The following is a 19202-nucleotide window of genomic DNA, read 5'->3' on the forward strand; positions in this document are numbered from 1 at the left end:
TTACATTTTTACCTTTGTGGTTTGACTTAGATTTCAACTTACTATTTATACTTTATACTTAAACACTTAATTATTAATTATGACATAAAAAAATTTAATTATCCTCATAGAATATAGTCTGATTTGAGAATGGTAAGAATAGTTTAGTTATTTTGTAAGTATTTATTTATGATAAAAAATATCAGCGCCAATAATTTAAAACATTATTTTTTTTTTGAGATAAATTAAAAACAAGCTAAACTACGAAAGGCAAATTATAATTTGCAAATATTTATTAAATTATAAAGCTCAATTTAAAAATAATAAATATAAGATATAAATTATAATTTCATTAAAGAGTAAGAATAATTTAAATTTTTTGACTAACTTAATAGATAGATGAACAAAAGTAACCATATCTTCCTTCTTTATTCTTCAAACTCTAACTATCAAACCCTAAACACATTTTCTATAATTTATTCTCCAACTATCAAACTCTAAACATATCTTCTATAATTTCTTCAAATTCACTTCTAGGAGGAGTGATATAATTAAATAATTCAGGGATATATGTGTGAGGGTGGAAATGATATGAAGTATTAGTAGAGTGGTCTAAACATAATTAACTCTTGTTTCTTTTCAAAGAGTAAATTAAAAGGAGCATACAATGATATCGAGGGCGTGTTTTTTTAACGTACACAAATATCAAGTTTTTTGATGGTATTTATGAAAATCTCAAGTTAGTGAGATATGTATTTGCAAATATGCAATTATAGAGGGGTTTATTTGCAACGACACCTCTTACCTTTAAACCCTAAACATAGGGTTTTTCTCTCTATCTCCTCCCTTCTCTCTGGTGATCGGAAGCTAGCGCTTGGTGTTCATGGCCAACGAGGGCTAGGCAAGTATATCTCTCTCGCTCTCTCTCTATCTCTTTGACGACTATCTCTTCTCCTATCCATCGGCATCTCTTGTTCCCTTCCTCTCCTCGTCGCGGCCTTCCTTTTCACCTCAAACTACCCCCCTACTGCGTTCCCCTGACCGCCCCGGCAACGACACCAGCTCACCGCTGTTGCGAAGGATCCCTGTTATATCTATGGAGCATAGGTTTCTTTTGATAATTTCGCATCGTAGCTATTAAAATAAGTACGTACTCGTCTGTTTTTTACACCAACATTCATGCCTATCGAAAATAAAGAGAGAATTTGATCTATGTGAGCTTGTGCACGAGAGAGTGCTTCCTTTCCTTGATCACAAGATATAAATTTACCGAAAAGAATTCTTGAATCGTCCTTTATGTAACTTCTTTCTCAAAAAAAAAAAAACATCTAGGATAAAAGCAGAGACAACATTAAATAAGCATTAATTTCAGCTAATATTTTTCCTACTCTTCTGTATGCTATAATTGCTAATTTTTAATTTTTTTCTATCTGTTCTCTGGCAGGGTTAATATCCTCTCTGGCAAGATAATCGTTCTGCAACACAAAGTCTTCCTCTCTCTGCCTACCTAACTGTTGCTCAATTTGCCAAATCTTTCAAAATCCTAATGGGGAAATCACTTGGCCACAGAAAAGGTCAGACTCCTAAAACCATTTGTTAATCTCGTCTTATTTTTGTAGTCCTTCAATTCACACAAATTCCGTTGCTTGTGAATTTGATAGTTTGTGTGAACTGACAAAGAAAGAATACATTTTCATCAGGGCTTGTTGTCAAGTAAATTTATTTAATATTCTATTCCTAATGTGTTGCTAAGATGATGGAACACCGACAATGTTTTAGGATGGAAGAGACCTAAAGAAGCACAGCAGTCTGAAGTTAGAAAGGAATCAAGGAGGAAGATTCTTGATGATAGGTTGGAGGATGCAGGTAATTCATCACCATCTTCTTCAGGTGATTATTGTGATGTTTTTTCTTTTCGAAGTTTCACCATGTTTTGTATATTCTATTTGCTGGTTTGCTTGATTTGCAATTGCTTTGCTTTACTATCATTTGAAGTAAGTGCTTGACATATGATTGATATGAATTTGTCTTCATTTATAGTTATAGTATCTCATTCTTTATGAAATTTACCCTCGTGTAGAAACTCCCAATACTGTTGCCTCCGTTGATGGTGTTCTCAGGGAGTCATCCACATTTGACAGTCTGTTGAAGGCTTTGAGACCTGGCAGTAAGAAACTTGCTGCCGTGTATAGGATGAGGTATGCCTTGATAAGTTTGATATATGTTCTCTAAGAGATTATCCTTATTTTGCAAATGAATAATTTGCCATGTTCCACTGCATAATGCTCATTTTACCTATTTTCCTTTATTAAGGATGTCTTTATGATGTTTTACTGCTTTCCATATTACATACAGATAGCAACTAGATTGTATCAATTATTAACTGTTCGTGGGCATTAAGACAAGTTTAGTTGATGCTTATATTGAGCTACTCAATAGATTTTTTTATACATTTTTCTAGCTCAACTATCATAAAACTTATCGACATGAGAGGAAAGTTCACGAGTACCCCAATATAATTGAATCTTATTATTCTTGTGACATGAAAAATTCTAACTTATTGCCTCATGACTTTTGAATACTCATTTTTCTACACCAGAGTTTTATGATCAAGTATGCTTCCCAGTTTAAGTGAACTTAACAAAATCAGCTTTTGTGTCATTGAAAACCAAGGATATGAAATCTAGCAAAAATATAGAAATTTTGCTTTACCATTTTCTATTTGTGTAGGGAAAAAGAAGAGAAGGGTAGAAGTGATACTGAAGAAGATGAGAATGATGAGTTTGAATCTTCTAGTTTGTCCGAAGGGGAGGATGTTGATGGTGGTATTGTTTTAATCTTTTATCAAATTTATCAACTGCCCCATTCCAATCAATTGCTCTATCTCCTAGTGCTTATCTTGTTCATGTAGTTCTAGATCAACAGCCATTACTTGTTCTATTAAGTACCCCTTGAATCATGCATCTAGTTGATGGATCTTGGCATTTAGCATGGTAGATAAATTTTGGATAATTTTAGCTTGTTAGCTACATGTTACTAAGGAGTAGAGATGAAAAAGGATCGGATACAGATTCAGATACGGATATTGGATGGATAGCAAAATTCAAGACCATATCATAAATAAATGAATACGAATAATTTTCGAATACGGATCGGATAATTTTCGGATAGAAGATCGGATCTTAATCAGATGTGGATTGAATTTTAAATGAATTATGATGAGGCAATTAACATAAATATTAAGAATTAAAATAAATAAACTTTTTACATGTCAAATGCATATAGATTTAGTAAAATTAATCTTTAGAAATAATATAGAACACATTATTAGTAACAATATCAATATTTACTATTTAAATAAGCAAACAAAAAACTGTAAATTATTCAAAAAATAACACGGTTAAAGGATATCGGATATCTGTATCCAAAAAATTATATTCAATCCGTATCCATGTCCGAGTTTTTTTACCTGTATCTGAATTCATATCGGAGTTTTTTTTTCAAAAATTCTTCCCAAATTCAAATCCGTATTCCGGTCGGATAGAATTTTTTTTATTCAAATCCGATCTAAATCGGGTCAGATAGTGGGTCGGGTCGGAATTAAATTCAACTAGTTTTCACCTCTACAAAGGAGACTATTTTAGTTAATGCCAAGTTTTGGAAGGGAAAGATGATTTGATTTCTTAAAATTTTGGCTCGATCATGTAACAATCTACATATTCCCACACCTTGTATGAGTATGACTTGCATATGTCCATGTATGTAAACCAACAAAGACATTAAATGTTAGTGGAGTTGCACGGGCTTTTCTCTAGAATAAGTTCCCATGGGACCCTGTCTATGTATTCCCCAAATCTGCTGATTAGATAAGCACTGCTACCACATAATAAATTGCTGATGTAGTCAGCAATTTTCTTGCATGCTGCAAAACAGCTGATTGATTCAGCAGTAAACTCCTGAAAATTCTTAGGTAAAAGTTGGTTTATTTACTGCTAAAAGAGCCAATTGCATCTGGAGTTTTTCAGGTCACCTAAAATTGTAATATATTTTGAAAATTCACTAATATACATTTTTTTAATAAAAGCCTATTTTGGGGAAACAGTCGTTGTTGTGGACCTTTCTCCTGATGTCTTCATGTGTTAATGTTTGATATATATATATATATATATATATATATATATGAATGAACAGGAACTGTATTTGCTAAATGAGTGACTTCATTTTCCTAAGGTAAAATTGTAATTGTTATTTCTAACTTTTGAGATCAGGTAGTGAATATAATCTGGCTGATGCTGAAGGAGATGATCTACGTGAAAATCAATTAGCTCACATGCCACTGCAAGTTGAGGAAGATGACATTGGGGATGAGGATGAAAGCATGGATGGTGATGATGTACAAGGGATGCAAAATAACAGCCAGAATAATGTTAATGAAACAGAGAGCTCAAGGTTGGTTTCCTCCAACTTAGGTTTCACCAATTTTATCAAAATGGCTATTGGTTAACCTATAAGACTATAAAAATGTCACAAAGCGTTAGGTTGTGATAGATGATGACTGTGCTGCACCTCTGTGTTTAGCCAAATTTTTAGATACTTCAAATTTAAGCATTGATATAGATATTCTCAGGTTGGTTCTAACAAATTACCTTTATTGTCAAATTTTAACATAATACTTCTTGAGTGAACTCGCATGGTCTGTCTGTCTCCCATATGTCACCTATGTGCATGTAGTTTAACTTAACTCTAAAGGGCTATATTTTGAGAACTAGAACTTGCTAAATAAATTGAATTTGTCTACAACATTCCTCATGAGTTTATATCACTGATATTGTTAGTGTTTATTTAGAGGTGAATATAGTTTTGCTTGTCTTATATATATATATTCTTTTGTTTATAAGAAATTTAGTATAAGATTGTTGCAAGTTTCTTCTGATCTTGTTTGCATGTTAAGTGGACCATGCTTACTGTTGATTTTTTTTTTTTGTTGTTGTAAAATTACTGTTGACAATATGTGAGCCATAAGGACAAAAAAAGAAACTATTCATTGGATTAGTGCTATTAGTCCTTTCTTATTGCATTTCTGAGGCCTTTTAAGCTGTTGGTCAGAATAGTCAATTATTATTATTTTTGTTGAATTGGATCACTAACTAGAATATTTTATAGCAATGTTGCACATTTATACTTCAGACTTTTTGATCATACATGTAAAGAATGCATTTATGAGTAGAGAGAATAAATTTTTTATATCTGTACTGTTTTTGATGTGTTTTATTCCAATACACTTTGTTCAGCTCTTTCCATCGACATATTGGGCATGTCCTAACAAAAGAAGAGGTCGATAAGCTGACTAAGCAGAAAGCAAAATTTGATTGGAAGATACCTGCAGTTGGCATGCTAAATGCTGAGTGGGTGGGAACAGGGGAATGTATTTTGGAGGTACTCAGGAATACATCAGGAACTGTACTTCTGTCTCTTGGACCTTCTGACATTATTTTTTGATATATGAAAGGATTACTCTGTAAAGTACTTTGTGGAGATATGCTAGAAAGTTGTTGCAAGTACTGCTATATAGTACACACATATATTGATTTTCATTTGGTGATCGGCATACACTATTGTTGAAGGCTGGCATGCTGCATGTGTAGATTCAGTGTTATGAGACATGTCGGCGTCAATGAATGATTTCCATTAAATATGAAGACTGAAAAATTGGCCTCAGAAGTACATATACCATGTTTTATTTGGAATTATTTTATCTGGCAATCCAGATAAATCCTGAATTGCTTTTAGGCTTGATGGTAACTTGATAGCTTAAGTTTAATTCTTATTTTTTTATTTTCAGGGAACCAGCAGAGATCTTGTTTGTGACCTCAAGGAAAAGCTGTATAACCATTGGCTAAATATATACAGGGACTCTAGGTCTGGTGACTTCCATTCTTCTAGACAGAGTTTCTTCTTCTCACTTTGTAAGTCCTTAATATCACATGAAATTGATCTGTCCTTTTTATTGAATTCTGCTAGTGATTACACATGCTGAATGATATTTGAATTGAGGGTTTTCTTGGAACTTTCATGTGATTGATTCCTTTTTGCTTTCGGATTCTATTGTATTACTGGACATGTTAGATTTGTTGTTGTCAATCCAACGAGAGGAATATGGGGAAGAGTCTTGAGAATTGCAATGATTGAGTAGGAACAAAAAGGACTGGTAGCCACAAATACGTGGCTGATTCAATAGGAAGTAAAGCTCATGCTTTTGGAAAAAGCTTGGGTCATATAAACTTTTGGATATTGATTTTGCCTGGGATGTGGTATCCATGCACGTACATTCAATTTGAAAGATGGTTGTAGCGATTTTATTAGTTCTTTCTAGATCCTTCTCATTGCTTTGCTTTATGATTCATCATCTACTACATCCCAATTATCTTATCGGAAGCCTCGACCCTACATTCCCTTGCAATTGGTACTGTCAAACTTTTGTAGTTAAAGACAACTGTTCCAAACTTTACAACAACTGCACCCCAAGACGATATAAGAGTCATGTAATCCTAAGGGATACACATTGATAGGGAAGCAACACTTTTGTTGCTTAATCTATGTGCCAAGACAAAGTTTCGTGCACTCCAATCTATTTTCTTCGGTCACCAATATGGAAAACGGGGAGTAGGCTCTATCTTACCCCGAAGCTCCCAAATGATCAACTTGCTCACAAAATTATGAGTGCTCCCATTATCAGTCAACACTAACATCACACACCGAATAAAGTATTTTGTAATTCATAGCCATGGCATCACACACCTGGATAAAGTAGATGGTTCTGCCACATCTTTTAGGGTGGCTTAAGTCGTCTCCACATCCACTGTGTCATCGAAGTCTGAATTGACTATGAGAACGAATAGTTCTCCTTTGCATTGGTGTTTGCGAACAAACCTTTTGTCACCGTGAAAGCACAAGTCTTTTCCCATTGCTCCCACATCTGCTTATAAGTCAAACTCTAAAATCATTACTCGACAAATCTGTCGGTTGCACGATGCCTACCGGTTGAGCCCCTATTAGTGTCAACCCCGAGATCTTGCTGTCTGCTAGTAGTTTTGGACTCAACCTCGTAGTTGGTGTGGGTAGAAGACCCAGTCTACCCTGTATCCGCCTCCCCATCACAAGTCAATTCTCATGTATCCGTGCTAAATCCATGGCATAAGCTATTGTTTGAGGCTTGAAAGATTTCACTTCTAGTTATATCTCCTCCCGTAGCCCTTTGATGAAACAACCCAACAGTGCCGATTCTAATTATTTTTAGACTTCCAAGGCTAGTTTCTCAAAGTTGTTCTGATAATTGCTGACAATTTTCGTCTGCTGCAAATTCTTCAAGGCTTCATCAAAATTATCATATTTAGATGGCTCGAATTTGGACGTTAACCCCTGAGTAAACTCCTGTCAACCTTTTAATGAGTTCATTTTTGTAAAACCACTGGAATTATTACAGGGTCTCACCCTGTAAGTGGAATGCGGTAAGCCTAACACTCTCCACTGGCTCTATCCCTTGGTAGGTGAAAATTTGCTCCGCTTTAAATATCCTACCTATAGGATCTTCTCCCGAGAACTTTGGAAAGCCCATAGAAGTGACTTGGGGCTAAACTCCCCCATTCTGGATACCTCAACACCCATAGTAAGAGTGGTTGCTGGCCTCACTTCCATTATGGCCAGCATCTCTGTGATGCGAAACATCTGCTCCATCTCCGCATATTATTTTTTATTGTCTGTATTGCTTTCTCATGCTCCAATTGTTTCCCTGATTGTCGATGAAGAATGTACTCTAGCATATCGAGATAGTTCTTAACTGATGTCATCCGTGTCTTTGGCATCCTCCTCAACCTTGTGATGAGTTAAAAACAGAGTTATATCACTAATTGATAGGTTCTAACCTAACAAAACCCTATCAAACAATACCAAAGCAGAATAATGGGAAAAAGAAAAGAAATTGCAAACCCTACCCTCTGGCTAGACTTGAGAGAAGAAAGAACCGAAGAAAATACTTTATTGCCTGCCTTAGCTCACATAAAGCAATTTATATATAGTCTTCCAATCAAACTAATTAATTAAGGAAAAAAAATCAAACTCAAATCTAATCAAGCAAACTCTTGAATTAAAACAACTTAGCGAACAATCAAGCAGTTGAGCATTCGATTGCATCGACGAACTTTGCTCTTGGCCAAAAGTATTCTTATCTTGTTTGAATAGAACAACGACCCCTGTCGTCAGGCATTCGAATAACTGACCAGGCGTTCAAATGCCCGACTCAGAATTCGTCTGTTTTGACAAATCTCCTCTTGTGGCCAGACATCATCTCCTTCGATAAGTAGACAAAAGCTCGACTTAGAATTTGTCTGCTTTGACAAATCTCCTCTCATGGCCAAACATCATCTCTTTTGATAAATGGACTGGAATGGAGTGATTAGATCTCCATTCCTATCAGTTTGTTTTTGGCTCTAGCTTTAAATGTCATTTGTTACTAGGGAAAGTTCTTTCTTAAATTGGAATCTCATTCTTTCATTTTTATATCTGGCTCTTCAAAACCACAGTTATCTTTTGCAGGTACCACCAAGGTTGTAAAGGAATGTCATTTTTTTTAAACATATTGGTGCAGTTCTTTATATGATGCTTGACATGATTTTGCCTAGCTGGAGTCATGAGAATTTTATTTGCTTGTTTGAATTTGGTGCAGGCAATAGTTATCGTGATATAATGCATTGCAATAAGAGACCGTTTTATCTCAAGGGCAGTGAAGAAGATTCATGTATTATGGATGCCTATATTATGCATGCTGTATGTGTAAATCCTTCTCAGTTTCTTTGTTTCTGTAAGTTACTGAACATTTTTAGTTTTTCACATGTAATTCTTAGGCCAATATTGTTTTTGTAGTTAAATCATGTATATAGGACAAGAGACCATGTGATAAAAAATGATGCAAAACTTGAGAAGCATGAACATAAGGAGAAGGAGATTCTCAATTGTGACGCATATCTTGATCAAGGTTTTACTCGTCCTAAGGTACTTTTATCATAGCTCTTTTTTGATGTGATATAATATTGATGATTAATTTGGTTGTTTCTTACACTTGAATTCATTTAAGTCAAGTTCTAGTGGAGTGTTTCCATTTTTTTAAACTAGTTTAGAATCTTTTTTTTTTAATGCTAGGTAACCATTGTTTATCCACATATTTAAGGTACTATGAGTTGAGACTATTTGGTGTTTGATGCACTACTTTTAAAGTTAATGCCTTAATGGAGGAATTATCACAGCCACGACTTTATGACTTGTTATCACATTAATTTTTGAAATGCTTTTTTTCTAAGGGATAATTGCACTAAAACTTCCTAAACTATTGCTAATTTCCATATGCATCCTCTCATATTTTTTTGATACATATTGACCTTCTAAATTATGGAAAACCTCTCACCTCCTTTAATGGTGTTAATGAAAAATATTAAATAACCATTTTACTCTCAACTTTTCTCTCTTTCGTTTCTCTAAAATAAGGGTGGATTAGTCTCTAGAGGGCCTAACATTGATTACATGACACTCGCATGTCATTTTTTAAAGGAAAAATCTAACAGCTAACTAATGAAATTGGCATTCCAAAGATTTTCCATAGTTAAAGAGTCAGTGTGTCTTGAAAAAGAAAATGATGAAGCCTATGTGAAAATAAGCAATAGTTCAAAGATTCTAGGTGTAATTATCCTTGTTTTCCAATTGTCCTTTCGTCATTAGGCGGAGTTTCTGTGTATTGGAAACTGTCTTCTAAATAATATATGTGTGGTCCGGCTTCTCCTCTGATTGCTTTAAATATAGATTAGTGAAATCATAGACTATTTTAAGTGGTTTTGGTAAGACCCATCGATATGTTAATTTATTTTGAAGATTGTATGTGTGTATGCACATCCAATCATCCATGGTTATAAAAACAAATTCTGCTCTCTTTTTTTCATTGGAAATGTTTTGCTGTTCAATCTCCATAGGTTCTTTTCTTACTACCACTTGCAAGCATTGCATCACGTGTTGTGAAGAGGCTGATCCAACTTACTCCTTTATCAAATAAAGTATGTCCACTGACTTTGTTTCTTTATTTCTTGTTTTATTGTTTTAGATTATTAGATACAATTTTATGAACTTTGTGCATATAAATATACTTGTTTGATGAAGAACTAAGAACTAAGAGGCATATGTGTAGTTTTGAATACTTGTTTCTTGGGCATTGACTTAACTGCCTTTTGATTTTCTTTTGAATTCTAGGACAATGTGGGGCATATTGATCGTTTTACAGAAGAGTTTGGTAATGGTGATTCTGAACCTGAAGATGACCGGAAAGATGGAAGTTCCGAATCTCAAACTCGTGCGAAACCTGCAGACTTTCAAGTCTTATTTGGTGGAAACAACAATGATCACTTTATGCTGGGAATAAAATTCACTAAGTAATTCTTGTCAGATCTTCATTTACTCACTTTATCTAGTATATGTTACTTTATTATATATGGCAGTCGAAGTAATCTGAATTTTCTGCTAACTAATTTCTCGATGCAAGAGTATTGTAACTGTAGCATTATAAATAATTCTATTGCTGTTAGTTATGAAACAGTTATCTAATTTATCTTTTGGGTTGTTCAGAAAATAAATAGCAAAATATCCTTTGAACCTTGAAGTAAAAATAGTGTCTAATACTGTGAGTTTGAGTTATCAGCCCCTTTTTCCATCAACCCCTGCACACCCAATTCCCTCCACCAAATGTGGGCCATGTTATGATTAAAGATTTAGAGCAAAACAGTACCTGTTTTTAAGTTATATTTTTCTGAAGCCGTAGCCATTGACTCACATGAACATTGAAAAAGGATTTATCATTTATATATCTGACCTCAATATTACAAGTCACCTTATTAGTTACTATTGTGATTCATAACACATAAAATGTCAGAAAGTGTGGTTGTTGGATGTTGAAATTTGTCACCAATTAGTGTTTGAAAGTACCACTGCTATGAGTAGAGATATATGGCCCTCCCCTATTTGCAATATGGATAAAAATCACACTCTAGCAATTAATTAAAGTAACAACCTATTTGTCCAGGTATAAATCCATTTGCATGAAATATTTGAGATTATCCACCCTTTAATGCATATATCCATGGTCAGACAAGATAGCCACAATAAAGTCAATGTGTTAGGCAGTCCACTAAGCACAAGTTTTGCTTTTACCATTTTAGAAATTTATTCTATCACTACAAAGAGAAGCTCATGTTCATCTTCGGTTTTGACATGCTTCTCTTTCAAGCAACAAATCTGAACATGATTATTATGGGTATAGTTGCTGCTGGCTAACTTTCAGTTGTATGCTTCTGCTATATGATTGTTAGACAAGGATTGATTCAGCTTCATGATCCGAGAAAGACCTCAATGGCCATTTTCCCTCGTACATCTTGTATTGTTGTATGTGCACTCATTATTAGGTGAATTATGGCATTGTTCCATGCTAAAAGGATTGGTGATGTGTGTTTAGTTTCTTCTCTACAATAGAGCAAATGATTGCAAAATTTTTGGGTGAACAAATATGACAAATCAGTTGGTGAAGACTGTCATCGTTATGGACTTTCTAGCACTTTAGAGGATTCTTAAGTCAGTATACTGCAATAGACAAACTGACAGATGGTGACACCTATTGAGGCTGCATGATTATTTCTAAGAAACTTCTATGCTTACTATGAAACATCTATGTATCGTGTAATGTTATGTGTATCCTGATGTACTTTCTCTTACAACTTTATTGGAGTAGACATCATATGTTCATCTGTGTTTGCAGGAGATCCATAAAATTGTACAGCGACTTCTATTCCTCAGACATCATTGTTGCATCTCCTCTTGGATTGGTCACTGTAAGTATTAAACTTTCAATGTGTAAGGATATCTCTGTCTATCTACCTAGGCTCCATTATCAGCAACATTTTAGTGTTGGAAAACCTTATTTATACGATCTAATAGAAGTCGGTCTAAGCTTGCTTTTAGTATTACTTCTCTCTTAAAGTTCTTTTCTGTGAGAAGAAATTTTGAGGTTTATCTTGTAGTCTAAAACTTTAAGTTACAGTTTTCAGATGTTTCTAAATTCTAATGTTATTTATAAATTAATCACCTTTTCTTAACAATATTGTACCAATTTTGTAAAGTTGCTTATTTACTGGTAAAATTACCTTTTCTTTTCTTGCCAGAAAATTGGGAAAAGTGAATTTGAGAAGGAAAAGGACATAGATTATCTATCATCAATCGAGGTATGTAGCATTCCTTTTACTTGTCATGCCTGTGAAATTAATAATTAGTTGTTAAGTTTATGCAACTTTTATCTCCCTCTCTGATTTACTTATTTTCTATGTTACAATGAGCAGATGTTGATAATTGATCATGCAGATGTGATAGCCATGCAGGTTAGTCATGATCTGGAAATTTTATTTTATTTTTTCTTTGAGACAATATTAAATAATGAATTGTATCTGAAAGACTGAAACAACCGTGCAGAATTGGTCCCATGTGAATACTGTTTTAGAGCAGTTAAATCGGATACCATCAAAGCAACATGGAACTGATGTGATGCGCATTAGGCCATGGTAGGTTCTCATATATAATTTCCATTTTGTCCCATACCTGTGTCATGTTGTCTTGAGCTTCAAAGCGCACTGTGCTGTCTTCACATCCCTACATTCATAGCAGGTAGCTAGAGTATGTCCACCATTTCTACTTTTTGTTTCTTTGATTCTTGTACTTTCATTTCATTATGTTAAAAAGAAAAAGAAAGAGAAAAGGAAAATCTTGGCTTTAGCAGATAAAGATGAAAGGTACTTATCTTAGTTATTTTTCTAAATTTGTGGATGATTTTGGTATTTCAAGATCGTGAAGTTGATTTTAATTTATTGTTTGCTGAAAGGGGTTGTGTGTGATCAGATTAGTTAGATTGAGTATCAAACTTATGTATATGTGACATTTTATTTTAATAACCAGGTATTTGGATGGGAACGCCCGTTTTTATCGACAAACGATACTCTTGAGCTCTTATCTAAATCCAGGTACTAAAATATTTTTAGTTATTCAAATTTTGCTATATGCAGTAGAGATGGATAAATTTTATTCCGTTAGTATTTACTTGACCTTTTTCTTTTCCGGATCTCTTCTTGGTTTGTATTAGGTCCTTATCTTGTTGATTCTTTTCTGCGATCATATGCAGAAAGTATTATCTGGCTAGATCAACAAAGTGGAACTAGGGAAGTACGGACATATAAGATTTTCTGCTAATAGCTCGAGCAATTTCACTTAGATTATGTTCCTGCCTTGATGTTCTGGCCTTGAAATTCTTTTTCTGCCATCCTCCCCTCCGTGGATTAAGATCCTAGATGGTGTTTGACAGATTAAGTCGAGCTTTTCATTAACTTCTAATTTGTCTATCGTATTTCTATATTTCAGATGCATTGCTTGTAAGAAATTTGTCTTTTCTGTTATGAGTGTATTATTTTCTTGTGGATATTAATCAATCTTCTCCCACCCCTAACCCTCTGATATCTTCTTTCTTTTCTCTTTTTTTTTTGTGCTTACTGTTAAATTTACTTTCTATAGTATATGTAATGATCACCGCTCTTCACTCCATAAGTTTTTTCCCCTTAAGATGTCACATATTTCTTTTTCCTCTTGTAGACATGAACGCATTATTCCATCGCCAATCGGTTAATTATGAGGGAAAGGTATGCCAATGTACTGAATTTCTAGAAGCTGAAGTTCTACAATAAGCTGATTTTATTTTCCTTTTCAGGTTAAACTGGTGATTGAATATAAAGGTGTTCTTCCCAAAATACTTCTTCAAGTAGGGCAGGTAAGTTGGTTTGTTTAGCTTATTTGCCTATATTCTCTCAAGTTGTGTGAGGGAGTGTTGTGTCTGTTCATGTGTTGTATGTGGAATATACTAGGATTTCCTAGTAGTATGATAGTATCCTTTACTCGTCTTTCCTTTTTCCTGCTTTTCCCCACCCTGAGAGCATGGGTAAATTCAGCAACTTCTATGTACATTTTGGTTCAGATCATGAAATTCTTACAGCATCTAACCACTCAATCAGGTATATGAGCGTTTTGATGCCTCTTCAATCATTAGTGCTGATGATGCTCGCCTTGATTACTTTTGTAAGAAGGTTAGTTTATAAAGCTTCCATATGCTACTGTTACTTATGCTAATTCCATATATGAACTTGAGACGGTGAAGGTACTAGAGGTTGTATGGCTCTAATCTCAAAGTTATATATTATCTGTTGGGAAATAGTGACCCTACTAAGAGAGCTAGAACATGGAGTAATTGATCAGATTGCATTTTGAGTTTTGTCAATTTGATATGCCTTACATGCACAAGTTCATCCATGAATTTGTATATAATCTTTAAGTCATCATTATTTCATCATTTCTCAAAACAAGGAGGGCCAAGTCAAATAGGGCATTCAGAGTTGCAGGAGCCAAGGTTAAGCTTCAAGACATAGGTCTTATTGGTCCTTCTGACAGGGTTTTGTAAAATGCAAGAAAATTTGAAAATAAGCATGGTAATATTTGTGAACTATTGTGGATTACAGACTACTAAATTCAGCAAGTCACATTCTAGATGCCAAACTGTACTTAAATAATAAATCTTGATAATGAGCACACAAATACTATTTTTACTCATGCTAATCAGAACACGAAGCTTGGAAGGATTGGTTCCTTCTCTTGTACTAGGTTTAGATTTTATCAAGTCTAGCTTGTATCCTCTTGTATAATATGTACTAATTTCCATTTTATTTATATATGAAGTTCTATCCTACTCTTAAACCTAGAACTACTACTACTACTACTACTACTACTATTAGTACTACTACTATCTGATATACTTCATTTCTCGTGTGCAGGTTTTCCCTAAGATTAAGGACTCTGTTGAGGTATTTCTATTTTTTTATGTACCATCAATCGATTTCGTGCAAGTTTCTTCTTGATCCATTTGGAAAATAAAAAGAATTAACTCATGCATGTTTATTTTAATTATACTTATGAAACTAAGCTAGACACATTTGTAATACAAAAAATTAGAGTATCTTTTACTTTTTAATCCATGCATGTTTTATCTTTCCTTTGATGCGATAGAACTTAGACCTAGGCAATATTTGTTCACAAGCATATCCAAAATGCTATATTACTCCATGGATAATTGAAAGTAGATTTATATTTTATAGGACTAATGGAAAATTTAATAGATCTTACTTATGTCTCTTTTTTGTTTTGCATTCCTCTATTTCCGTAAACATAAATTGAGAAATATCACCTACTTTTCTAAGATTAAGATACTTGTATGGCACCACCTACCTAAAAAGGTAGATCTACACAATCTACCTTGCAATATCACCTATTTCAATTGGTGAACGCAAATATTATGTGTTCCAAAACTTCAGATAAACACATCTAGAATAACCTCACTGAGTGGCCTAGTAAAGACCAGCAAGGACTATCATGCTAGTGTTATGGTCAGTCATCATCATGATACATACCAATTGGGATGGTACATGATTGATACAGATTGGCACAAAGCTGAGAGGGAGTTAGGAGGGTTTGATACAGGTTGGCATAGGTCAGCATGGAAGAATTATAGATACTATCCCTTTACTTGTTTTGACAATTTACTAGCACACTATGTGCGGCCAAGAACGTGGGATCTACAATTACTTGCTAACGATTTTTGTTTTGCTTCTTTTAGCCTTTTTGATAGCTTTCAAAATTCCAGCAGAAGAATTAGGCAAATGTTTTCCCAACTTTAATTAAAATTTTGACCTGTGCTCCTCTCCACACATTTGGTTTGGGTGGTTTTTCAGTTTTGGTAGTGATTATCAAGCTTATTGTCCTTTCATGGCTGATAGCAGGACAGGTTACAGTCTTTTATGTAAAATTGTTAATGTGCAAGCTAATAGATATGGGGATACGTTCATAATTGGAAGTTATATGACATGAAATAAATGACAGCTAGTACACCATAATAATAGTTTCTGGAGTATCACAACTAAAATCAGGCTTTTCTACTTCGAAAAGCATATCAAGAAGGGACAATTCATTGCCAATCCTTAAATTCTATAGTTGACATCTAACTTGGAAAATTAATTTGAGCGGCAATTTTTCAAGTGAAAATTTGGTATAGTAGAAAATATACATTTTTGTTTGCAGAAAAACAGCAATATAAGGAAGTTTCTGGCTGAAGCTTATCATTTTCTTTTTGGCCTTATAGTGAATTGTGGCCAGAGCTGACCATGAGCAGAGTTTGGGCCAGAATTGATTAGAATGTGAGAAACCCAAGATTTGTTGGGTTTCCAATTGGATTTGGCCTTAATTGAAACTTCAACCTTGAATGAAGTCTATAATTTTTTTTATATTTGTTATTTTGTTACCATGTTTTGTACATGTGCCATGGATCATTTATTTTTTGTAACTTCACTCTTATTGGGTTTTTCATACAGGGAGGAATCTTGCTATTCATAAGTTCCTACTTTGAATTTGTTCGGATTCGGAACTTCTTAAAATCTCAAAATGCTTCTTTTTGTCTGCTTGGGGAGTAAGAACACTTACCTTTTCATCCATTTTGATATTTTCATAACAAATTATTTTGATGTGTTGCATTTAATTATTTGCCATTCTTAAGCATTTTATGACACAATGTGCAAAACGTCATTTGCTAACTTGAATAACTTGTATCCTAGGTATACGAAGCAAAGTGATATATCCCGTGCACGGATTTGGTTTTTTGAAGGCAAGCGGAAGATTTTGCTTTATACTGAAAGATCCCATTTTTACCATAGATACAAGGTTCGATCCGATGCTCAAGTAGAAATGCTTCTCATGCTGATATTTCTGTGCCTTAAAGTAGCTAATGTCTTCTATGTGCTTTTTGCTAGTGCACCTTAGATAGGGAATGATTTAGTTCTTATCTACAGAAGTACCAAAAATTATATATGTTCTCTAAAACTAACTTCCACTGTGGCTTCATCATATAATGAAGAAAACTTTGTTTGATTTATCAAATGCAGATCCGCGGAATAAAGAATTTAATTTTCTACTCTCTGCCGGAGAGAAAGGAATTTTATCCTGAGGTAATCTCTGAATAATAAGTTTTAGTCCTCATGATATGTTATCTTTGTGTTGTCTATATGAAGCTTATTATCTATATTCTATTATCATTTTTTTTCAGATTATCAATATGCTTGATGGATCTGACAACAGGATGTGCAACGTGCTTTTCTCCTGTTTCGACCATTTTAGGGTGAGTGAAGTTGAAACCTTCAATCTCTTGTACCATATAGGTGGATTGTGTAATGGCTCCAGGTTGGCTAATGCATTCTGAACTAGGTTTATTCTTGGAAATGGCTTTTCTTGAAGAAAATTAATTTCCTCTAAGCTAAGCTACAAAGTGAGAGCATAGTCTGGGCTCAATCAGATCCTAAACAAGCCTGGGCCCTTCTTGAAACTTGAATATGGGGATGATTTCATCAATGTTGCTTGTACATGTTTGTCAGTCAACTAGAGATAGTGAGCATTTGTGAAAACTTGCATTCTTTCTTTCTTTCTTTCAATGTGGCCCTCTTGCTGCTCTCCTCTCTTCCACCAGTGCCTCAGCTAAAGCACCCTTTCTGATATCTCTTGTTCTGTTGTGCCAACTCTCTTCACATATCCACCCTAATTCCCCCCCTCCTCCCTCCCTCCCTCTGCTCTCCCTTTGCTCTCCCTTTGCTCTGTGTGTGGCTTCTTTCTCTGCCCCTCTTTTCATATGTTCTGAACTGTTTCTAGTTCACTCTTTCTCGGAAGTGGCTTCACTGTAATGCAATTCTGCTTACTTCAGCTTGATGCCATCTTGGGCATGTCAAAGTAGCCAGGGATCTTCCCCATCCATAAAACAAGCTCTGAGCATGCTTTGCTTGTAGTTTGTACATTGTTGTTTCCTGCAACTTGACTCCATGTAATTTCAAACATAGTAAAGTTGTGGGAACTGAATACGTTTTATTATATCAGATATTTTGGGATATGAATAGAAAGTAAACAGAGAAAAAGAATATGGAACTTCTCTATTGAGAGATTGTTGTAGATCATTTATATTGACTAATTGTTATAGATGGCAACTTCTGTACATTATAAATACCTTAGATCAGTATGCGCCATCACATCCCACTTCTGCTCCTATTTCATTTTGCTTATAAGCTATCATGTTAGTTGTTGCCAAATATCTGGACCTGGGACATTTCTCCACAAGAATAGATTTGATGTAGTTTGGACAATACTATTGTTTTCAATAGTGCTATTTTAATTTTTTTTTCTTTTTCTCTAATTAATCTTAGTTATCATTAAATTTATCACTCATGACTCCTTTTAATCCAATTCATCTACATTTTTTTTGTTAAGGTCCTTCATCCATAGGTGGAATTTTTTTTCTCAAACTGTGTCTAGCATTGTCATTTTCAGTTTTCTCTTGTTGTGGCTGCTTTCTTGCCTGTATTGAATTATATTTCTTTTGTTGATGCACCTTGTTGTCTGTTGGGTATGGAAAAAGCATTTAATTGTTATTACTGTATCATATCCGCAATAGGGACTACTCTCAATCCTATCCAAATAATGTCAACCATCGTCATTAATAGCTCAGAGTCTCCTTGATGTCTCCATATGTAAATTGCTGCCTTTCCCAATCTGTTGGACTATTGGCCCAGCATACACTCAGTTGTGCTTACCAATGATGATGACTTAATTTGCAGTTGGAAAGAATTGTCGGAACCTCTGCTGCAAAGAGAATGCTCTCCTCTAACAAGGACATGTTCGTTTTCTGCTGATGGAAGCTACTGAGCTAAACTTTTCTGGAAATGTTATCACCAATGGTCAATGGAGCAAAGCAGAACTCAAGGCATGCTTCCATGCTGATTCACACTCGCTTTATAATTTATTAATCTTGTATTTTTGTAATATCTTTCTTTTTTGTTGACAAAAGTCGCAAAGCAAGTTATTTTAGTCTATTTATTGTAGTTCTGTTTCTTTTAATTCATAGCTACGATAATTTATCTAATTTATTTTGGCCTTGCCATTTGAGTGTACAAACTAATTTTTGATCAATACATTTAATGATAAAGCTGAGAGTTGATTTATTGTGGGTGATCTTTCTTGTT

The 19202-nt window shown here is 34.4% G+C and overlaps 1 protein-coding gene across 5 annotated transcripts; it reads left to right on the forward strand.

The window, feature by feature from the left end:
* The first annotated feature begins 776 nt into the window (after positions 1-776).
* Positions 777-19181, forward strand: LOC140797627 (protein NUCLEOLAR FACTOR 1). Of its 5 annotated transcripts, none has more exons than XM_073151227.1 (26): positions 777-880; positions 1424-1553; positions 1759-1869; positions 2060-2177; positions 2710-2804; positions 4248-4428; positions 5271-5415; positions 5822-5945; positions 8702-8802; positions 8899-9027; positions 9996-10076; positions 10270-10448; positions 11825-11897; positions 12228-12287; positions 12402-12440; positions 12532-12620; positions 13012-13076; positions 13699-13745; positions 13814-13873; positions 14115-14186; positions 14928-14957; positions 16518-16612; positions 16758-16863; positions 17085-17147; positions 17246-17317; positions 18798-19181. In XM_073151227.1, exons 2-26 carry the CDS (start codon positions 1526-1528, stop codon positions 18870-18872), a joined length of 2238 nt encoding a protein of 745 aa, XP_073007328.1. In that variant the 5' UTR covers positions 777-880; positions 1424-1525; the 3' UTR covers positions 18873-19181. The 5 variants fall into 5 exon arrangements, with proteins under 5 accessions (XP_073007328.1, XP_073007329.1, XP_073007330.1 ...); XM_073151228.1 differs by having other exon boundaries at positions 1759-1845; XM_073151229.1 differs by lacking the exon at positions 9996-10076.
* Positions 19182-19202: the final 21 nt, after the last annotated feature.

The sequence above is a fragment of the Typha latifolia genome, chromosome 11, assembly GCF_019914945.1.
Source record: "Typha latifolia isolate L0001 chromosome 11, TyphaL0001v2, whole genome shotgun sequence".
NCBI lineage: Eukaryota > Viridiplantae > Streptophyta > Magnoliopsida > Poales > Typhaceae > Typha > Typha latifolia.

What these genes read in the sequence shown, in the direction of transcription:
- LOC140797627 (XM_073151227.1), top strand. Translation starts at nt 1,526, where the DNA reads ATGGGGAAATCACTTGGCCACAGAAAAG. An exon ending in AAGGTTTTACTCGTCCTAAG is followed by an intron (nt 9,028 to 9,995) that starts GTACTTTTATCA and finishes CAATCTCCATAG; the next exon opens with GTTCTTTTCTTACTACCACT. An exon ending in GTGATGCGCATTAGGCCATG is followed by an intron (nt 12,621 to 13,011) that starts GTAGGTTCTCAT and finishes TTTAATAACCAG; the next exon opens with GTATTTGGATGGGAACGCCC.